The sequence below is a fragment of the Ambystoma mexicanum genome, chromosome 11 (genome assembly GCF_040938575.1).
Source record: "Ambystoma mexicanum isolate Mex_15411 chromosome 11, UKY_AmexF1_1, whole genome shotgun sequence".
NCBI lineage: Eukaryota > Metazoa > Chordata > Amphibia > Caudata > Ambystomatidae > Ambystoma > Ambystoma mexicanum.
This window is the reverse complement of record NC_090934.1, coordinates 987,578,051-987,601,590: the sequence shown is the minus strand read 5'-3', so window position 1 is coordinate 987,601,590 and position 23,540 is coordinate 987,578,051. Positions and strand designations below refer to the sequence as shown.

At 48.2% G+C, this 23,540-nt stretch overlaps 1 protein-coding gene across 1 annotated transcript in view; it reads left to right on the top strand.

Moving 5' to 3' along the window:
* LOC138505094 (uncharacterized) overlaps window positions 1–23,540 on the top strand; it is a 717,078-nt gene that overhangs the window by 611,702 nt on the left and 81,836 nt on the right. The window contains exons 54-55 of the mRNA XM_069625408.1: window positions 1,953–2,043; window positions 14,540–14,584. Of these exons, the coding sequence (XP_069481509.1) occupies window positions 1,953–2,043; window positions 14,540–14,584 (136 nt within the window). The remainder of the gene's footprint in view (window positions 1–1,952; window positions 2,044–14,539; window positions 14,585–23,540) is intronic.

Here is a 23,540-nt window from a genome sequence, read left to right as displayed (position 1 = left end):
GTCCAGCCTACCGTACCCACCAGAACTACTGGAATGGGCAGTGACTTAGCAACATCAAACTCTTTCAAAAGGAAACTTGAACCTACACCAGGTACAGGCAGGCGTGTCACCCATGCACGGGATCACATCTGTCATTACGTCTCTGTTGGATGGGTCTGTTGGATGGGTCTGTTGGATAGGTCACTGATGAGGAGGTTGTTGTACTGATGGTCCTGCTATACCAGCTTCCCCTTTTTTTGAAACCATCAGTTATAAATCATCCTCCCCCAGTTGGATGATTTCCGTCTCACAGACAAGGAACTACACCGTACATTTTATTAGCTCTCTACATTTTATTCTCACCAGTCATGAACAAAAAGTAGTATTGGCCCCTTTAAAGTCAGATTTTAGCACAAAAGTGTGGAAGTGCTACAAGGTTCACCACATTCCCTTCTCTTTTTTCATATTAATGTGTCACCTCTGATTGAAATCCCCTGAAGCCATGTGGGCCAGGTATGTATTTATGCCAATGACCCCCATTGCATTCTCAAACTTTCATCCAACACCCTAGATCAAGAATTTTGCTAGATGTGTGCTGCAAATTGACTTGTTTGTTTTGTTTGTTTGTTTATTATTTATAATGCGCGACATACCCTCAGGTAACAGGGCGCAGCAGTTACACGTATATGTGAAGCTTAGTTTCAACATCGTAAATATTTACAGACATGTATTAAATACAAGGTATATACAGATAAGACCTATTACAGGTGACTGGTACAAAAACAGGAGTGCGAATGATACATCCAAGTTACTTGCATCGACAGTATATATAGGTATAAGTAATGATTAGGTAAAAATGAACAGGCATACAACTGGTGAATGTAGAAGTGGTTTCAGGTAAAGAATCCTAACTACATTCTGTGTTAATGAGCGTTCTTGTGAGTACGTCAGGATTATATCTTAATGCATTCCATCGAAACAGATACTTTATTCATGGGAGCACTCCCTGGAACATGCTCTATAAACATTTGCGTACAGTGCAATAGCCTGGAAGGTAGTTAAGACTGTAGGAACACTGCTCGACACATAACTTTCGTAAGTTGTACAGATCCCAGCCACAACCATGAAGAACGTCTACATCCTTAGATCATTGAAACACATCTTCCCACTCCTGACTTTCCCAATAACAGGTCTTCCTGTTGGGGATCGACTGCTCTCACAGCGTCTATTTGGTCTTCCGGAATATCTGACAATATGTCTCCAAAGTTGTGTTTGAAGTTTGCAAAATGTAACTAATCAATCATCTTTCCATGTGAGAATCAACAATATGTCCCCATTTGTAACCCATCACATCAGACATACAACAAACACCCTCTATTATGGTATATCCTCAGATTAAGTCACACTCTTCTAATGCAGATAAGTATAACTCCTGAGTTTGTATCATGTGAAAAGTATACTTTTGTTTAACTTTAAGCCACCTGGTTGTTATCAGCAACCACTGTCTATACAAAGGTCTAAACTGTAGTTCAGCCTGGTCCTTCTACATAGAACCATTGTGGCATTCCAGGAACTGCACACCTACACGGCGCATCAAATTCTTAGATTTCACAGCATTCACATGCTGTAGGGGTGTTGTATTACTTAAACATCATGTGTGTAGGTACGAGTAATGAACATACAAATGTCAACATTTTGTTCTGCGATCATATGGTGTTTATTGGAATCTGGTGGTTGGAGCAGAATCACAGACACTACACTGACCACATTTCAAAAACTCGACGGGTGAGGTATGATACGATACGCGTGGACGGTTTCTTTAAGCATAATGACTATTGCCCAGTGCTGTGTAAATGATACTGTTTCCTTGTCACGTTAACAAACCCATCCCCACTTTCTTAATCAGTCGGTGTGCCAATACTGCTCAGTCGTCGCTAAGCTTGATATATTTTCTGTTCTTATCGGTCTCCTAGGTGCCATCGTAGGAGGTATTCTTGGAGCGATTGCCGGTTTGACTGTCATCGCCTTGGCTATTCTGGGCACTGTATTATGGAAAAGGAGAAGGTGATGTAAACCTAATTTCTAGATCTACCATAAAGTGTTGAAAGATTTTTTTTTTTCCAGTACGCAACACCAAGCATATCAACAAAATTTACCAAATTGGGCAATCACATTATTCGTACAGATCTTTTATGCACCTCTAGCCATTCAAAAACCTCTAGTGGGGGATATCCAGGCATGACCAGATGGGTACAGTTCCATTGTTTGCTGATTTTATTCATATTTGTATTCTTTGTATTTGATTTGTACTTATAAAGCGCTATACGCCAAAGCACGTATTGAACTGACCGCAGCATACGAGGGAAAACCTGCGGGTGCTGCGAGCACATGCTCTTCATTTTCCCATCCCAAATCCACAATGTATCCATCCCAGAATGCACCTCATGACTTTATTGTGATATGGCAGAAGATATTCGCCCTCGTTGTGAGCATGTCAGTGCAGAGAAAAAGTGGCAGTAACGAATTAACCATCACTTTTAACACACTGCCATATTCCGAGCTTGGGGATGGCACGGAGGGAAAGCCTCCAGCACTTGGATGGCTTATTTGTCTCTGTATTACTCTCAATAAATGGTGGAAGATGACAATTCCTCCAAAACCCCAATAGAGTCATATAGGACTCTATTACTGCACTGGGCACCTGGCTACCCTCAGAATCCTGGCACAGGTCCCTGTCCACCCAGCTGCATACCCGCACTGCCTCCTGGCAACCCTTGCACTTAGGTCTGTATCTGCAACCCTACAGTCCCCTTACCTGCACTTATTAGACACCGTTGTCGGCGCTTTATTCTTGCACTTGCCTCCTGCTGGCCACACTACACTAGTTGTTGTTTTGATCCCGTGTGCAGCACTTTCCACTCCTCCCCTGCCCCTTGTACTTTCCCCCTTCCCTCTCCCATGCACTTGCACGATCTCAATGTCACTGGGCCTAGTAAGATTGCTGTCTTGTCCTCCCTTGATCCCCTCTCTTACCTCATTGCGCTTTAAAATACTTGTGTATGGGCGCGCTATAACTAAAATATCATAACTCGAAAATGGGAACTAACATCACCACCTCGTCTCTGGTAAAAATAAGTTGTACTAACGTTAAAGGAGGTCTCCTTTTTTATGTGCAACCTAAGTGTGAATCATCGGAGCACACAGCAAAAAGAAAGTAACAGTGTTGCAGGGTAATTCATAGAATTTCGCACAAAAGTGGCGAACGCGGCTGGCGCACAGTGTGCGCGTGGGAATGTCTGCGCCAGCCGCGTGCGCTAAAATCGATTTCCGCGCACAGCGTATTCATGGATTTTAGCCTTCAAAACCAGCCGTGGCGCACAGTGGCACAGTGAAGACCCTGCAGCAGCGCCAGTTACGCCCCCAAGAAAGCCCTCGCGCAAGGAAAAGCCATCAAAATTCCCAATTCAGCGCAAAGGGCTGTGCTAACCCTGGACCAGTTTACAGGGCTGCCAAACAGCAAACGCCAAGCGGGGAACGTGTATGACTGGGGTGCGCGTGAAGTTTCACACGCGAAAGTGCCTGTGCGAGTGGGGTACGTGTATTACTGGGGTTCGCGGGAAGTTTCACACGCGATTTCAGCAGGGTACGTGTATTACGGGGTTCGTGGTTACTTTCACACGCGAAAGGGCCTGTGCGAGTGGGGTACGTGTATTACGGGGGTGCGTGTGAAGTTTCACACGCGATTGGCCTGGGTACGTGTATTTCAGGGGTGCGCGGGAAGTTTCACACGTGATTGGGCTGGGTACGTGTATTTCAGGGGTGCGCGGGAAGTTTCACACACAATTGGCCTGGGTACGTGTATTACAGGGGTGCGCGGGAAGTTTCACACGCGATTGGCCTGGGTACGTGTATTCCAGGGGTGCGCGGGAAGTTTCACACGTGATTGGCCTGGGTACGTGTATTTCAGGGGTGCGCTGGAAGTTTCACACGCGATTGGCCTGGGTACGTGTATTTCAGGGGTGCGCGGGAAGTTTCACACGCGATTGGCCTGGGTACGTGTATTACAGGGGTGCGCGGGAAGTTTCACACGCGATTGGCCTGGGTACGTGTATTTCAGGGGTGCGCGGGAAGTTTCACACGCGATTGGCCTGGGTACGTGTATTTCAGGGGTGCGCGGGAAGTTTCACACGCGATTGGCCTGTGTATGTGTATTTCAGGGGTGCGCGGGGAGTCCTACACGTGAATTGGCAGTGTGGGTCCTCCCAGGTGTCCCCTCTACCCCCTCCACAGCCCCTGCAGGCAGCCCACACCACAGGGGACTACCCTGCACCCCTGGTCATGTCCCGCAGGTAGCCCATCCACCATGGGCATGCCCCCCAGCCAAGCCACATGTCATGTTGCAATATTATCACCAACTCATGCCTCCCAGCACCCCCACCCCCAGCAGTGAGGGGCACCTGCCAGCAGGCCCCCACTCATGTCCCACTCATGTCCCCCTGCACCCCCACCCCCATCAGTCAGGGGCACCTACCAGCAGGCCCCCACTCATGTCCCACTCATGTCCCCCTGCACCCCCACCCCCATCAGTCAGGGGCACCTGCCAGCAGGCCCCCACACATGTCCCCCTGCACCCCCATGCCCCAGCAGTCAGGGGCACCTGCCAGCAGGCCCCCACTCATGTCCCACTCATGTCCCCCTGCACCCCCACCCCCCAGCAGTCAGGGGCACTTGCCAGCAGGCCCCCACTCATGTCCCCCTGCACCCCCACCCCCCAGCAGTGAAATGCCGATCTCATGACACAAACCAAAAGTCAACTATGTACATCAACACATGTCCGTCACACACATACACTGGTTGGCATTACTTGTGTAAACCCACATTTTCACATGCATCAACCCAATGAGCGAATCCCACACATGGAACTAAACAATTCAAATGTATTATGTACATAAAATCAAAAATGAAATGAAAGCATACCAAAATATGAAACAGGAAATGAAAAGCATGTGAAAAAGATGATTGAATGAAAATGTTAACCAATCCAAAAAAATAAGAAAGAAAAACAGTCCAAAGTCACCCTCCAACAACGCAAATCCAAAGGAAATGTTAAAAAGAAATCCATTGCTTCATGTTCATAATAAACGAAAAAGAGAAATCAATCCATAGTCCAACTATTTACAATCCATTGTCCAAGGATGTAAAGGGTCCATGATCCCAACCAAACAAATGAATCCTACCTAACAAACTACCTAAAAATATAACTATATACAAATTTGTGTGGCATTGTCCATTGACCACAAATAAAAGGAAAACGAAAAGGAAACCTAACTCTAAAAACTATATACAATGGGGGCGGGCAAGTCCAACGGCTCACTCGTTGATGTCACGGGCCAGGGCATCATCGAACTCCTGTTCAATGGCTTGGAGGCGGGCATGTTCACTGGCCCCGAGGTCTCGCAGGGATAATGCCATGTCCAGCTAAAACTCCCTGCGAATTCCCTCGAGGCACTCAGCCCGCCTCAGCGCCCTGCGCATGGAGTTCTCCGCCCTGACCATTGTGAGCCGTGCCTCCTCCGCCCGCCGCCGCTCCGCACCTATCTGCTGGCCCAACCGCTGCCACACGGAAGACACTCCCATTCCAGGGTTCTCCTGCCCTCCGGCCGATGCCTGCCCCTCTGATGTAGATGGCCCCGAGCCATGATGCCTCCCACGTTGAGCCTGCCGCTGCCTCCGACGCAACTGCCTCTGCCAGCACGACGGCATCCAGGCTGATGGAATCCACCGACACCGTCGTGCACGTGCCCTGCCCGATGATGCCGGCACATCCTCCATCTGCTGGGGTCCAGTTGCTGTGGTGTCCACCCCTGCTGGACCTCCGACTCCCGACTGTGGTTGGGATGGGATCCCCACCGAGCTGGCTGCGTTGGTCAGGGCAGGTCCACAGGGGGCCCTGGTGGCATCTGGGCCAGAAGACGGCATGGAGAATGACTGGCGCATAGTCTCCACAGAGGAGGAGAGGGTCGCCAGAGTGGCCGACACATGTACAAAACCCCCGACCATGGACACTCCCAACTGGGCCAGGTTGGCACGCTGCTCTTCGCGATGACGTGCGTGCTCCCCCGGGAAGCATGCACGTCATCACGAATGTCACACGTGCGCAACGTGACACCAATCAGGACCTTCTCCATACGGCCAGAGGTCCCCTAGTCCGCAGGTAGAGGAGTGTCAGATGACATGGACATCCCCCCTCCCTGCGGACGGGCCTGAGATGGGGCATCCCTGCTGGTGCATGGTGGTGCAGTCACAGGATCAGGGACAGCGACATGCAAAGGCCCCTCTGCAGTGACCTCTGCTGCCTCCTGCCCCTGGCCCTGGACTGCACCACTTGCACGAGTGGTACCACCCCCACCAGGCCCCATGTGCGGCTCAGTAGCGGCCTCCTCCTCCTCTGTGGAAACCACCAACCTGGATGGCTCCACACCGTCTTCTGCCATTGCTTGCCCCTGTGGGGGCTCACCCACCCCTTCCGCTGCAGCCGTTTTGGCAGACGCAGCACCAGTCCCCTCACTCCCGGACGATGGTAAATTCTGGGAGGGTGACTGGGCCTTGCGTCGCCGGCCGGTGGGAGCATCCCCGCCGCTTTGCTCCACAGCGCCGTCTCCGCCCTCTTCATCACTTGCCGCTGTGTAGAGGGAGACATAGAACGCATGCATCAGGGTACTGTACAATGGTCCCCTAGACAGGAAGCAATAGCAGATGAGTGGCACTGTCAAACATCACTTCCATCATGTCCCTCCACAACACATGGGTCAGTGCAGGCAAAACACATGCAGTAACAGGCATGGCACATGCTATGAACATTAGCATACATGTCCAAGGGGCTCTTGAAACATACAATGCTGGTTTGAAACTCACATGCATCATGGGTCATGCCTATCACATGCACACACTTCACCCTGGTTTCATCCATCTGGCCTCGTACACCCCAGACACAGTGGATACAAGGATGAGTAGGCTGCATCAGTGAATCTGAACATTGTCACAGACATGTGTCATGCATCCATGCCATTTAAAAGTCACAGACACGCAGGTCAGACACACAGACATGGACACCATACATGTACATGGCATCAGCACCCATCCCTCACCCCCACCCATGTCCAGGAACAGAGACTGGCATGCTTTCATGTGTCCATTCCGCATAGAGCTCCCCATGTTGCATTTAAACATATGCACCAACCATGTGGTTCACACATTACTGGTCTCACATGCATGCCCATGATGTCCCTGCACACACACATACGTACATGCCCTATGTCACACATACAGGCACGTATCGGACAACCAGCACACTGCAACATGCCCAGTCTCACACAGCTATGCTTGGCCACTTACCCCTCAACTCCAGACGGGTCTGCCTCTCAAGGATCTGGGCGTGGAGCGCTGGGCGTATGCGTTCCAGGACCCTCATCTGGATGGTACTCATGCTGCCCCGGCTCCCCTCCACGAGGCGCCGGGCCTTTATGAGGGTCCTGGACCTCAAGTCCTCCCAGTGCTTCTTGACTTGCTTGATGTTGCGGGTTGCCACCCCCTCCGCGTTGATGGCAACCACAAAGTCGTCCCAGATCCTGTCCCGTCCTTCCTTGTCGGCGCGTGATGATCCGAAGAGGGCATCATAATGCCCCAGGACAAGCTCCACCAGGACACTAACTTCATTCTGACTGAAGCTATTGGCTCTCTGCCCCTCTGGCTGGGGGTCGCCAGTGGTCTCAGATGGTGTTTTCCCCGACATGGCGACCCCCGAGGCAGGTTTGGGTGGGCAACTGGGTCCTGGGGCTGGACTGTGGAGCGATGGTATCCCAGTCGGGAGTCTTCTGTTCCAGCAGGGGTGGACACAGCAACTGGACCCCTGCAGATGGCTGATCTGCAGGCACCAAATAGCAGGGCACGTCAGCAGCAGGCAGGCAGCAGCAGACGGCAGGTGGGAGCATGCTCGGGGCTCTATGGGGCAGTGATTCGGCCTTTTGGGCAGGAGCGTGGTCTTCCGTGTGTTTTCGCGTGGCCAGCTTGATACAGAGTGATTTGGCACGTGAAAAAATTGCATGTCAGCATGTAATTCGAGGAAAGGCCCTTAGCGCGTAAGCGCATCAGCACACATATGCAATTTCATAGGACCAAAGGCCCTTAGAGCATAAGCGCGTCTGTGACATGACGCGCGCGGCCGTTTCCCAGAACACGGGTGCATGTTCATCGTGCACGTCCAGAAACTTCACGTCCGAGTGTCAGCTCGTGTAATTGGAGGAAAGGGCCCAGGCGCGTGTAAAACTTCCCGCGAGCCCCTGAAATACACATAGCCCGCTCGCCCAAGGCCTATCGCATGTGAAACTTCCCGCGAACCCCAGATTTACACATACCCAGGTCAATCGCGTGTGAAACTTCCCACGAACCCCAGAAATACACGCACCCCACTCGCACAGGGCCTATCGCGTGTGGAACTTCCTGCGCACCCCTGAAATACACGTACCCTGCTCGCCCATGCCTAATCGCGTGTAATACTTCCCGCGCACCCCTGAAATACACGTACCCAGGCCAATCGCGTGTGAAACTTCCCGCGAACCCCAGATTTACACTTACCCAGGCCTATCGCGTGTGAAACTTCACGCAAACCCCAGAAATACAGGCACCCCACTTGCACAGGGCCTATCGCGTGTGGAACTTCCCACGCACCCCTGAAATACACGTACCCTGCTCGACCAGGCCCAATCACGTGTGAACCTTCCCGCAAGCCCCTGAAATACACGTACCCCGCTCGCCCAGGCCCAATCGCATGTAAAACTTCCCGCGCACCCCTGAAATACACGTACCCAGGCCAATCGCGTGTGAAACTTCCTGCGCACCCCCGAAATACACGCACACGCTATTTTTGACACAGCGGGTGTCGTTGTTTGTCGCGTACCCCTTTGCACGTCATTTGTCCTAGTGGGCCACAGTATGGGACATTCATCATAGCTGTATATACGTGCTTTTTGTTAGCGCACATTTTAGCGCACATTTTTTTCATGCGCAGAGACGCTACCGCCTGCCTTCGTGTGGCGGACGTGTTTAGGCCTGTGTGCGTCTTTGCCCGTGCGCTGTTTTTCCCTATTCGATTTCATGAATACGTGTTGTAGGCGAGTGTGTGGGCATTCCGCGCACTTGCCTCCTGTACTTCCCCCGTGACGCCCACATTTTCACGCGTTGTTCCCCATTCCGCGTGGCTCGCCCCGTGTTACGCCTACTTTTGTTGTGTGCGCCGCGCTATGTGCGCTTTCGCTGTGGCCGTAGCGCACGCCGTTAGATGACCTGTGCGCCGGCGTGCGCAGATTTTTCTCGGTTTTCACACTTGCACTGCGATTTTAGGACTTGCACTGCGATTCGCACGGTTTGGCACGCTTGCGCGGGAATTTTCAGCGCACATTAATTCCATGAATCTTGCCCTTAATGTGGGAAGAGAAGTTATTTGTGAAACAGGTACTTTTGAAGACGCTTATGGAAAAAGAGCAAAGAGGGTTCAAAATATAGAGACACGAGTAGCGGATTACAAAATCTGGCTGCTAGCGTAAAAGAAAAGGGTTGCTTGGAAATTCTCTGCCATGTACGGTGGCTGGGTTAGGACAATCGGCTTACATGCAATACAGCCCAACGTAAACAGGGTCTGAGATGCCTAGGTACCCGGAACGTCAAAGTTGGGGTAATGTGATTACACGTCCTCTTTCTTGACATCCGTCGAGCAGCTGCATGTAAGGAGGACTTAAGGGGCTGCCGAGTACAGCTGTGAAAGGACTGCCACAGTCAGTCGTAATTAGGGGCCCTTGTCTCGGGTTCTAGATTTTTCTACAAGAGGTCCACAAGACAGTGGAACAACGACAGTAAAAGTAATTAGGCCCTCAGATTAAGACTTCCCTATTCAAGCAATCATTGTAGCTTCAAGTATTCTCCAAAACAAGACGTCTCCATTTTAAGGGCCATTTTCAATAAGGGTGCATGGGCAACAACAACCTCGGATGGAGTCGTGGTTTTATTCGATGCCAAGAATTCGCATCGGTACACCACCCTGCGATGGAGCTTCATCAGGTGGGATTAGAAAGCATGGTTGGGCAGCGGAAGCTCAAATGGAGAAAATACTTCAAAACTAATGTTATAAAGATGCTTTGGGAAGAGTGATTTTTGCTCCTTCCACGGTGTATATTTCGTTTGTGGTCTAGATACCGCAACCCTGGAAACTCAAGCCACAAAAGGTCATGCACAAAAGCGCAATGTGCTGTGCATCGAGCTACTGTGGTTGCTGTGTCCAGACTGCCAGACGGAGGCAGCCGGAGGCCGGAGCCCGCAGCAGGTGAAGGCAGTGGGAGCGGGTGGAATCAGCAGTGGGAGCGGGTGGAATCAGCAGTGGGAGCGGGTGGAATCAGCAGTGGCGGCGCCGTCCAGCTGAGAGAGATGCGTGGGGGACCTCCCGAAAGGAACCAGGAGAGGGAGGCGTATGTAGCCTTCTCGGCCTGGAATTTCCATGGACAGCCTTTTCTTACCACCCTTTAGACCCTAGACCGTGGATTGTTGTTTCCAACGGTAATGGGTTCCTTCATGGCGCACCTTTCAGGGGTGGGTGGGACAATATGGGCGCAAAAAAAGACTCTCAACCAGAGGACTCGTAGACCAGTCCAGAGGAATTCAAAGCATATATTTTTTTCCCCATTACAGTTTGCTAAATGTTCTTACTGTTATAAAAAATGTTTACGTTAGATGGCTCAATCCAAATTATGATCAGTCGGTTTGTTTCACCCGTTCATGCATGCAGTAAAAACAGGCTAACCATTTTGCTCAGTTTCCCAAGGGCATCATACTTTGGGACACATTCCGGGTTTGCAGAGCGATAAAAAAGTGGCAGTAATTCTGTTATCCCCACTGTTTTGGGTGGTACTGAAATTACCACTCCGCCAAATCCCAGGCCTAATGCTGGAGGTAAATGATATAATATGATAGATTATTTATAACACGCTTAATGCCCAGAGGTTTCTAAGCACGGACCCAGGGATCAACCTGTGTTGCTCCGTGTCGTCTTGCTTCCAAGGTGAGCATGTTGCCACTGAACTATCCTCCCGAGACAAGCTGGACGAGCTGTCCAGAGGGATATTGTTGGCATGCGAAAGAAGCCACCACTTTAACGGCAAACATTGGCAGAATTACCGCAACAGTATTCCTGCTCATGTCAATTCTGCCAAAATACCCATGGAGTCCTATGGACTCCAAAAATGCAGACACACACCGCCCTGTAGCCACTCTTTGTTTATCATTGCAGATTGGTCTTTTTTTGCCCTCGTGCCTGAGGTAATTCCACGGTAGTGCTCTCTACACGCTTATATCACATGTGATTTGAACACTAGTTAGTGTATATTTAATCTTTTAAGGTGGTGCACACCTTACCTCTTTTGTATTGACTAAAACTTCCCTACCACCAATTCTAATCTGTGGTAAACCCACAGGACCAAGTAGCAATAACGGTAACCGATTTTGGCAGAAATTCAGCAGATTTACCACCAAACTCGGAATGTTGCCTTTTTTCTAACCTGGAGTGATGCGCAACAGGTTTGCTTCTTTCCCTTTTAAGCAAACAGCAGATATGATAACAAAATGCATATGATCTTTTTTTTGCAAGGGTGCAAACTATACCCAGTACGGCCCCAAGTCATTAAACATGTTGCAGTAGGAGAAAGGCATTAATCAATAAGAGAATTCAACAAAGAAAACTCAAGTTGCAAGGTCCCACTCCAACTCCCTAAAACCCATTAAGATGAATCCATAAAGAACACTCAGATTGTGAGGCCCCACTCAAATTCACTCCATTCCATTAAGATGAATTCATAAGGAACACTCAGGTTGTGAGGTCCCACCCCAGTTCCTGCCACTTCAATAAGAGAAATTCATAAAGAATACTCAGGTTTTGAGGTCCCACTCCAACTCCATCCACTCCAGTAAGAGAAATCCATAAAGAAGGCTCAGGTTGTGAGGTCCTAGTCCAACTCCTTCCAGTTGAATGAGAGAAATCCATAAAGAACACTCATTTTGCGAGGTCCCACTCGAACTCCCTCCAGTTGAATAAGAGTAATCCAAAAAGAATGCTCAGGATGTGAGGTGCCACTCCAATTCACTCCACTCCATCAAGAGATATCCATAAAGAACACTCAGGTTATAAGGTCCCACTCCAGTTCCCTCCACTCCAATAAGAGCAATCCATAAAGAACACTCAATTTGCGAGGTCCCACTCCAACTCCCTCCACTTGAATAAGAGAAATCCATAAAGAACACTCAGGTTGTGAGGTCCCACTCCAACTCCCTCCACTTGAATAAGAGAAATCCATAAAGAACACTCAGGTTGTGAGGTCCCAATCCAATTCCCTCCATTCCAATAAGGCCATTCTATAAAGAACACTCAAGTTGTGAGGTCCCACTCCAAATCCCTCAAAAGAAATCTATTAAGAACACTCAAGATGTGAGGTCCCACTTCACTTCTCTCCACTCCAATAAGAGAAATCCATAAAGAACACTCAGGTTGTGAGGTCCCACTCCAACTCCCTCCACTTGAATAAGAGAAATCCATAAAGAACACTCAGGTTGTGAGGTCCCAATCCAATTCCCTCCATTCCAATAAGGCCATTCTATAAAGAACACTCAAGTTGTGAGGTCCCACTCCAAATCCCTCAAAAGAAATCTATTAAGAACACTCAAGATGTGAGGTCCCACTTCACTTCTCTCCACTCCAATAAGAGAAATCCATAAAGAACACTCAGGTTGTGAGGACCCACTCCAACTCCCTCCACTTGAATGAGAGAAATCCATAAAGAACACTCAGGTTGTGAGGTCCCAATCCAATTCCCTCCATTCCAATAAGGCCATTCTATAAAGAACACTCAAGTTGTGAGGTCCCACTCCAAATCCCTCAAAAGAAATCTATTAAGAACACTCAAGATGTGAGGTCCCACTTCACTTCTCTCCACTCCAATAAGAGAAATCCATAAAGAACACTCAGGTTGTGAGGTTGCACTCCAGTTCCCTCCATTTCAATAAGAGGAATTCATAAAGAATACCCAGGTTTTGAGGTCCCACTCGAACTCCCTCCACTCTAATAAGAGCAAACCATAAAGAACACTCAGGTTGCGAGGTCCCACTCCAAATCCCTCAAAAGAAATCTATTAAGAACACTCAAGATGTGAGGTCCCACTTCACTTCTCTCCACTCCAATAAGAGAAATCCATAAAGAACACTCAGGTTGTGAGGTCCCACTCCAACTCCCTCCACTTGAATAAGAGAAATCCATAAAGAACACTCAGGTTGTGAGGTCCCAATCCAATTCCCTCCATTCCAATAAGGCCATTCTATAAAGAACACTCAAGTTGTGAGGTCCCACTCCAAATCCCTCAAAAGAAATCTATTAAGAACACTCAAGATGTGAGGTCCCACTTCACTTCTCTCCACTCCAATAAGAGAAATCCATAAAGAACACTCAGGTTGTGAGGACCCACTCCAACTCCCTCCACTTGAATGAGAGAAATCCATAAAGAACACTCAGGTTGTGAGGTCCCAATCCAATTCCCTCCATTCCAATAAGGCCATTCTATAAAGAACACTCAAGTTGTGAGGTCCCACTCCAAATCCCTCAAAAGAAATCTATTAAGAACACTCAAGATGTGAGGTCCCACTTCACTTCTCTCCACTCCAATAAGAGAAATCCATAAAGAACACTCAGGTTGTGAGGTTGCACTCCAGTTCCCTCCATTTCAATAAGAGGAATTCATAAAGAATACCCAGGTTTTGAGGTCCCACTCGAACTCCCTCCACTCTAATAAGAGCAAACCATAAAGAACACTCAGGTTGCGAGGTCCCACTCCAATTTCCTCCACTCCAATAAGAGCAGTCCTTGAGTTTGAAAGAATGTTGAGGCTTAACAGATGAAGACATGTATGAATGATGATGTCCCACATTCAGCACTCGGCGCTTACATTGCTGAATGTGTGATGCTTAGCATTGCTCCCCATTGGCAGAGGCGTTGCTAGGGGGGGGCTAAGGGGGCTATAGCCCCTGATCTTTTGGTTGTAGCCCCGGATAGAATCTCAGGAGCTACAGCCAAAAGACTAGCTAGCCCCCAGTCCCAACAGTTCTGACATCAGTTTAGCCCCGGGTCTTTTCCAGACCTAGCAACTCCCCTGCCCATTGGATATTGAGTTTGGATAGTGTATTTGGAGGATATTGGAGAATTAGAGTCCTGGGGCATTTGTGATACCTGAAGCTCTTTTCTTGTCAATTTGTTATCTAAGAATGCCTGAGCATGTCGCAAAATATCAAAAGTGCTAATGTTTGTGGATTGTTTGTTTGTGCCTGTTCACACTTTCAAATGTATGGCACATGACTCGGTGCAATGTTCCTATAGATATCTATAATGTTAGGGAAACATTTACAGATAAAACATCTACTTCAATCAAATGCTGCTATACATCCAATGTCTTAACATATATTGTCTTGTGTGCAGGCAAAGTGATGAAAAGTTGGATACATTTTCTGGTTCCCGTGTTAGGTAAGTCATAATATATATATATATTACACACTTTAAAATAAATGATCGCCAACAATGATCCTTTAATGTGTTTGTTGTCTTCCTTAAGTAGTGGGTCATGCATTCTTGTCATGTCGGCATAATTATTAGTTTGGGTCTCTTGGCAGAATTATTTACATGTTTTATAGACAGCAGGGCCCTATATTCTATGCTCAGTCAAGAGTAACCTCTTTTACGTCATGGTACAAACGCCTCCCTAAGAGAACTCCCCATGCCACTAGCCCTGTGGGAAGCCATGTGACTTCAGCAGAAACATCCTTAGAATGGGAAAATGACCAGGGACTAACCATTGGAACTCTAGACCCCCTAAATCACAGCGGTGACCCTAAAATATAGAGTAGGCAGCCATGCAGCAACCTATTGCTTCCACCTTTTACCAAAAAGAATGTGAGGTCTTTGCAATCTTGGAGTTGGGAAGGGACAATGGAGAGGGGAGTTCCAGTGAGTTATGAAGAGCTCCAAGTCTGGTGATACTTCAGTGGACGGAGGTGACCGGGGACAATAAACACTCACAGAGCTTGCGGGCATTGAGCAAGTTGTGTTACATGGGGGTTTGCATTACAGACCACGGTTCCTTGTGTGCCGCATCTTATGATTGTGGAACATCCTTTCGATTGTCAGTGAATGTACATGGCAACGTGGCTGCTACCAAAAGCACCTACAATATTAAGTCATGTGGCTTTATTTCTTTATTCATTAGAATGCTTGTCCACTGCTGGCCCAACCAAGAGGAAATTGGAGCGCCTTGCAAGATTCAAAGGTTTAAAAGGCGGGAGGTGAAACAAGATACAAAATGTTTGGGGCGCCGTGGAGCTGCCACGCAAGATGGCAGCTTTCATCTGAGCAACAAGCCTATATACCCACTGCGGGGGACCGTTAGCATCACATCTCAAGTGCTTGCGGGTGCTTGGGGAATAGCCACCAGCAGCACGTGAGCAGACGTGCCAAAAACTGAGAGTGCAGTGACCCGGGTCCCTAAGATATTGGTTGGTGACTGTGCCACAGCAGAGGGCCAGACAGCACACGCGGCTTTAGCCACAAAGATGGGAGGAGTGTGCAGCGGTCCAGAGGATCGGCTCGTTGGCAGCCCCGTGGATCCAGGCGCCAGCGGCTGGCGCGACTGTGGGATCCTGTCGTGGGAGAGGGGTGTCTTGGGTGCACCGGCACAACAGAGTGGAGCCTCGCCCCATTTAATGTGAGGTCAGTCACCTGGATAGTGTCGCTGTTGCAGGCATTTAAGGTGCAGATTAACAAGGGGGGTCCTGGGAGTCGCTCTGCCAGACATTAGTCCTGGTTACGAGAGACTTACCCAGAGTCTTTAGCTCACTATCTTTCACAAAGAAGAAATTTCCCAAACATATCAGTCTTTGTCCTGCCCTGGGGCAGTCCAGCACCGAAATGCTAGGCAATTCTCCTCTGAACAAGAGTACCAACAGAAACCCCAGACACGTGTTTCGGTCTGGTTGGACCTCATCAGTAGGGTGGATCTGTGCCTCTCTAAGAATAGTGAGCAAGGGGTCCACGCCTAGATTCCCCTAGTAACTTAGGATCAGACCCAAAGTTACTTAAATATGCAGATTAACAAGGGGGGTCCTGGGCGTCGCTCTGCCAGACATTAGTCCTGGTTACGAGAGACTTACCCAGAGTCTTTAGCTCACTATCTTTCACAAAGAAGAAATATCCCAAACATATCAGTCTTTGTCCTGCCCTGGGGCAGTCCAGCACCGAAATGCTAGGCAATTCTCCTCTGAACAAGAGTACCAACAGAAACCCCAGACACGTGTTTCGGTCTGGTTGGACCTCATCAGTAGGGTGGATCTGTGCCTCTCTAAGAATAGTGAGCAAGGGGTCCACGCCTGGATTCCCCTAGTAACTTAGGGTCAGACCCAAAGTTACTTAAATATGCAGATTAACAAGGGGGGTCCTGGGAGTCGCTCTGCCAGACATTAGTCCTGGTTACGAGAGACTTACCCAGAGTCTTTAGCTCACTATCTTTCACAAAGAAGAAATATCCCAAACATGTAAGTCTTTGTCCTGCCCTGGGGCATATGCAAGTAACTTTGGGTCTCACCCTAAGTTACTAGGGGAATCCAGACGTGGACCCCTTGCTCACTATTCTTAGAGAGGCACAGATCCACCCTACTGATGAGGTCCAACCAGACCGAAACACGTGTCTGGGGTTTCTGTTGGCACTCTTGTTCAGAGGAGAATTGCCTAGCATTTCGGTACTGGACTGCCCCAGGGCAGGACAAAGACTGATATGTTTGGGATATTTCTTCTCTGTGAAAGATAGTGAGCTAAAGACTCTGGGTAAGTCTCTCGCAACCAGGACTAATGTCTGGCAGAGGGACTCCCAGGACCCCCCTTGTTAATTTGCATATGCAAGTAACTTTGGGTCTCACCCTAAGTTACTAGGGGAATCCAGACGTGGACCCCTTGCTCACTATTCTTAGAGAGGCACAGATCCACCCTACTGATGAGGTCCAACCAGACCGAAACACGTGTCTGGGGTTTCTGTTGGTACTCTTGTTCAGAGGAAAATTGCCTAGCATTTCGGTACTGGACTGCCCCAGGGCAGGACAAAGACTGATATGTTTGGGATATTTCTTCTCTGTGAAAGATAGTGAGCTAAATACTCTGGGTAAGTCTCTCGCAACCAGGACTAATGTCTGGCAGAGGGACTCCCAGGACCCCCCTTGTTAATAGGCATTTAAGGTGTACATAAGGGGGAAAGCCACGTCCACGGAGTGTGGGTGCTGTAAGCCATCGGGATTGATTTGGATACGATAGAAGCCAAGCTGCAGGGTCTAAAATGTACATATAAGCACAGGCCTTCGCTTGGGCTGCAGGCAGATATAAAAACAGAACTGCATAGCGTACGCAAAACAGCGCAGTGGGAATTAACCTTCTTGAGCAAGGCAATACTGGCAAGGAAATAGAGGAAAGCGGATAGGCTGGGCCTTGTGTTGGCCCGATTAGTTAAGGCAGAGGTGGGAAACGAGAACACACCCTACATGCAGTCTGAGGATGCTACTTTGGCGTATTCGAATGTGGACATAAACAAGCCCTGTTTGTTATACTACCAGAACCTGCACCAACCAAAGGGCAGCACCACGCAGGCAGACATAGTACAATATTAAAACGAGATTCGAACGTTGATGCTGTCTAGAGAGGCAAGCAAGGCCCTAGAGACCCCACTGAAGCTAGAAGAGATTAACGTGGCAATCTTAGACCTACGGAGAGGCAAAGCACCCGGCTCTGATTGCCAGGGAATATCGGGAAATACTTTCCCCATACTTACTACAACTATGGGAGGAAGCACTGCAGCGAGGTTCCCTCCCAGACACGCTGCGGGAAGCAGTGATAATACTTCTGCTGAAGCCGGATAAACCAGCTGAGGAAGACGGATCATATCAGCCTCTCTCGCTTATAATAGTAGATGCCAGCATTGTCGCAAAGGCCATAGCAACTCGGGTAACACCAGTGAAGGCACATGTGATACACCCGGACCAATCCGGATTCATCCCTGGGAGATTAACAGCCTTGGACTTGACCAGATTGTACAATGTCATTTCCCAAGTGGAACCTGGAGCGCAACCTATGGCAATCTCGCTGGACATGCAGAAAGCATTTGATACCGTATCTTGGCCCTTTCTACTCCAGGTGATGGTTAACTAAAGTTTTGGGCCAAACTTTGTATCCTGGGTTAGGTTGCTGTCTACGAACCCATTTGCGAGAGTGCATACAAATGGATTGCTGTCCCCGGTGATTCAGCTTGGTGGGGAAACCCGTTGATAGTGCTGCCAAAACTTCTATACATGTATCCCAATGTGGCCAGACCATGAGCTCATTGGGGAATTTAATATGATAAGCACTGAGTTCATTGGACACCAATGACTTTGCCTGATCGTGGAAAGGAGGGACTATCACGACGGACCAAGCAGTCAAATTACCTTTCTGCGACATCTTCAAATACTCTGATTCGCAAGCAATATCTTCAATCAATCGGACAGTGGCATTTTCTCCTCCCTCTGGTACATGGTGTCCAAGCTGCTGCAAGAGCAAAGTGGCTCCATGTCAGAATGAAGTGGGAATCCCTGGCACTCGCATACAACGCCACTGGTATTGCAGCCCGAATTTCAGCTGTATTACATAGTTTCACAAGTATATTACACTACGTACTGGTAAAGAAGGACTGATCAGCCGCCGTATGACAAACTGGCTGTCGCAGAGGGCACTGGGAGCGAGCATGCTGAAAACGTGGCTGCTGGATGGTAATTATCGCCTGCTGGCCCAATAAACCCGGAGGGAGTTACGACACTAGCGTGGAAGAGGCTACTTCGGTTACAGGGTGGCAGCATACCATATGAGACAAATGCACCTCTGTGGGGTATACCGGCTATATATTATGTTATGTTACTTTGCATTTATATAGCGCCTTATGTACCATTAGTATAGTCTGAAGGCGCTGGTAGGTTGAACGCCCTCGGGAACCGAAGTTCAAGTCAGTAGAGAGAGTCAAAGGTGCGTGTGAGCACCGTATATGTGTGCAGCTGGTGTGGCATTCGTGTAGTAGCTGCTTCTTAGCATTAGGTGTGGTGGTTGAGAGATCAGGAGTATGTGTTCGTTCTGGCAGGTTTATCCAGACCGATTCTGGCTGCGTTAGGCCTGAGGAGAACGCCAGGTTGGAGGGTGTTTAACCAGCAGTGTTTAGTTAGAGTGATGGGGAGGATGAGGGGGATGTTGGTATGAGAACAGCTATACCGAATGGTGTCATAGTATCTCTGTGTTCTAGTTGAGTGGTGGTGTAAAGAAGAGAGTAAGCGTGGTGATGTGACATGATGGTTTATATGCTCTTTCAAACGTTCTATGCACTCTAAACCATTCCATGTATGTCGCGTAATTCTATGCGCTCCAATCTGTTCCATGGACTCCAATCCGTTCCACGCACTCCAATCCGTTCCACGCACTCCAATCTGTTTCATGCACTCCAACCCGTTCCATGCTCTCGAATTCGTTCCATGCACTCTAATCTGTTCGATGTACTCCGATCTCCCCCACCATTGATAACCTGACTAAAAGAGCATGGCAATCGACGGATATACAGGTGCTAGGAGACATGTATCAAGGGGGCCGATTCATAGAGTGTATGTATATATGTATAATTGGTTATTCATAATGCAATGACTTGTATACACAGAGGTTTCTAAGCACTGACTCTAGGACCGAATCTGTGTTGCTACGTGCCGTCCTACTTCCAAGGCGAGCGTGTTGCCCCTGACCTATCTTCCCGAGTGGGAAGACATTAAGGGTAAAATTGGTGATGGCTGCTGCAACCATTATATCACCGGCGCATGCATGGAGCATTTAAATCACACTGGCCCCACTTTCCAGAGGAACCGCACACATGTACATCTTACATGGTGAACAACGCGGATGACAAAAAAAAGCATTTCCACACTCTACAAATTAGCGCGGCCGAGTGTAATACCTCGCACTGAGAGGGTGAGGGATAAATGGAGTCAGGATTTGGGAGAGATGATTTCAGACCCTCACTTGAAGGTCATCTGTGGACTAATTAGGGACATTTCACTTTATTCCAAGTATCACCTCATGCATTTTAATGTAGAATGTGAGAGGGTCTGCCCCAGATGCCGCGCAGAAGAAGCAGACCTAGTACACCTAGTAACGAGGTGCAGATTCTTGAATCTGGGACTACTTCTTGCAAAGAGACGAATATTGATGAGATGGACGCAGAGGACACCGCCCACAGTGGAAATGTGGCATGCAGATGTTCTATGGGCTAATGAAAGGGAGGAGTTACATATGACTTTATTGCCCGCTGGGTGTCAGCCCAAAGATATCTGGTCGGCCTATCAGGAGCACCTTAGTGAGGCAGTCTGCACTGAAGCGAACCAGCAAAATGGTCTTGTTTTTAAGAAATGCGTGGATTTTGTTTTGGTAACAAGCAGGGGGAGATTGTGCCATTGTACCCCCACCCCCAGATGGGGGAATGTGTGTTATAGGTTGCTCACCAAGTGCTTAAATAAAATAATGTAAGAAAAGATACAAAGGGCCTAATTCATAGAAGTGTTTTATAATGGTGCAATCCCATTGAAATACAACCTGTGAATCAGGCCCAAAATGTTTTCAGGATAGGATAGAACGATTAGGATAGAAAAGTGGCAGCAGGGGAGATAGAGGGTGAGGGTTATGTGTGGGGGAACAGGTATGTTTGGAGGCCCTTTCTGAACGTGGTGATGGAGGGTGTAGTGCGGATTTGAAGAGGTAGGGTGTTCCGTGCACGTGTTAGTTTGCAGAGTGGAACGTGTAGGAGATGCTGACTTGCTTGACTGTTGATTGTGTGGGGTTTGAGTTTGTTGTGAGGGTAAGGTGAGGTTTTGAGGTGTATGGCTTTTGAAATCCATCTAGAAGCTTTTGAAGGCAATTCTTTGGGGTACGGGGAGCCAGTGGAGCTGGGCATGAGCTGGGCTAAGTCATTTGACTTTGCTGTAAAAAAAAAAACAGTCTAACCAGCACTGCAGTACCTTTGTTCACATTCCTCAGCAGGGACTCAACGACATGCACCAGGCATAATGTGGTCTGTGCCCTGTCATGAAGCATGACAACCAAGTGCTGACATTTGCCAGTGGTAGAAAATGTTACATTGCCAAAACTGAATGAGGTTATGATTGCAGCGAGGATGTTGATTGGCTCCCAGTGCCACCCAAGATGAGGCATACGCTAGACAGGATGGAAAATCTGTCTTTGCAGTTGAGGGTGACCAGAAAGTGCCCATGGAGAAGGCAAGGTCTCTGTATTGATATCCACTTTGTCACTCAGGAAATGTTGATCCATGATTCAATTAACTTCTATGGTGCTGTTTGACTGCTATTCTGCGGCGCATTTTGAATCATTGCAATCACCAGACAGGCATTCCCACAACCTGAGGGTTGGTGGTACATAGCATTTCTGTAGACATACATTTTTCTTGTCACCAAGACCCCCCCTTAGAGAACATTTAAGATGTTATGTTTACCCATACGTGGTATTACCCCTATAACCCTGGACTTTGTGTGGGTGCTCCCCATCTCAAAACCAATACCTTATACGTCCCTGCTGACAGGTTGTTCTGCAGAAGCAATGCCACCTCAAGCGGATGCCGGCCTAACTCTGTATATGTGTTTATTGGAGAAAGCAGAAAAATGCATGTTTTGATCAAAGACATTTTCACCACCAGAACATTACAAGTTTGGCAGTGCAGTAAAAAAGAGGTGGGATTTCCGTTACTACCACCTTTTTGGTGGTAACAGAATTACTGCTGTTTTTACTGCACCACCAAACTACGAGTTTGGCATTGAAGTGGAGGATTTAGCACCAAGCTGATTCTGAAGATTAATCCTCCACTTTAATACCAAAAAGCGCCTCATGGAAGAATTACTGCTCATGATAAATCTGCCAAAATCCCCCTGGAGTCCTAGGGACTCGATACATGGGAACTACCACTGCCATATCACCACTCGGAACCCTGTGGTAAATCCATGGGACCGAGCAGTGGTAATGTAAGCTCATGTTGGACGTAATTCGGCAGATTTTCTGCCAAACTCGGAATGAGGCCCACAGAACGGGGGTAACAGTAGTATTTCTGGATGCATTAGAAGATGAAAATGTTTTGGGGCGAAATGGGAACAAAGTCAGCGGGGAGCAGTTGTGACAGCAAGCTATACATTACAAGAAGAACATGCTGAAAGGATTGGGAGATGTTAGCAGTCAAGAAAGAGAGGGAATGAGGACAGCCAGGATTTGCCAAGGGAGGGGAAGTGTGGGGTCCAGTTGGGGGCGTGGCCTGAGAGCGACCAGTACTACTGGAGGGGATGCAGATGGGGCAGTCATGGCCGGCTGTGGGGGTGGGGGACACCTGCAACCAATAAACATAACACACAGATCAGGGTGGTTTTCCCCCTAGCATTCCTCTTCACAAATGGGTCATATAACTTGTTTGCTACTCCAATTTTTACATCCATTCACAACGTGGAAGTCAAAAGTTTAAAAGCGTACCTAAAGTATTTAAAACAGTTTTTTTCTTGTAGTGAAGAAAAGCGCGTGCATCTCCCTTAAATACAGAAAATAGTTTTTTGGTGGGAACAGTTAAAGGATGTGAAAAAGTGGGCTTCAGAATGGAACATTTTGTGCCTTTAAAAAATATCATACAGTAGTAATGTGAACTGCTGCCGTAAACAGTCCATTCCCATTCACAAAATGAGGGGGGCAAATGAATTTAAAAACAATTTGAAAGTTGAATAGCCATTTGAGTCACTCCACACATGCACCAGCGCCACCCAGGAACAGTCACAGGAAGTACATCTCCAGTTCAGAGCCACATGAGCAAGGCATTGTGGATATGCAAATCAGCCCAAATGCAAGCCTTTCACTCCAGAAAATTGTCTTTGTCTTACAGGGTAGTGCTATTTTATACATATCAACCCAAAACAGACAGTTCTCAAGTATGCAGACAATTGCATACCCGGTTTCACACTTATTAGGGATCATGAGTGCAGTATAGTCGGACAGCTTGTAGTTGGAGTATTGGGGCGTGTGCAGCAAACACCTGTAGCTGGATGCATCTTCTCATCATGGAAGGTCTTGGGAAAATGACTGCCTGAAGCTTGGCTGCCCAATGACTTCTCCATTACCCTTTTATGGTTCCTTGCTTAAATACTTTTCCCTACGGACCTATTCAAATTGAATTTAAGTGCTCTTTGTTGGTCAGACCAGCCAACTGGAGAATCTTCAAGGTCCTTCTGTGATGTTGACAGTAATAAAGGCAGAGACATACATGAGTCTCCCAGCTACAGCCGACTCAGTCGGATTCATTGGTTTTGTCAGGCAGGTATACTCTGGAGCTATCATGTTATAA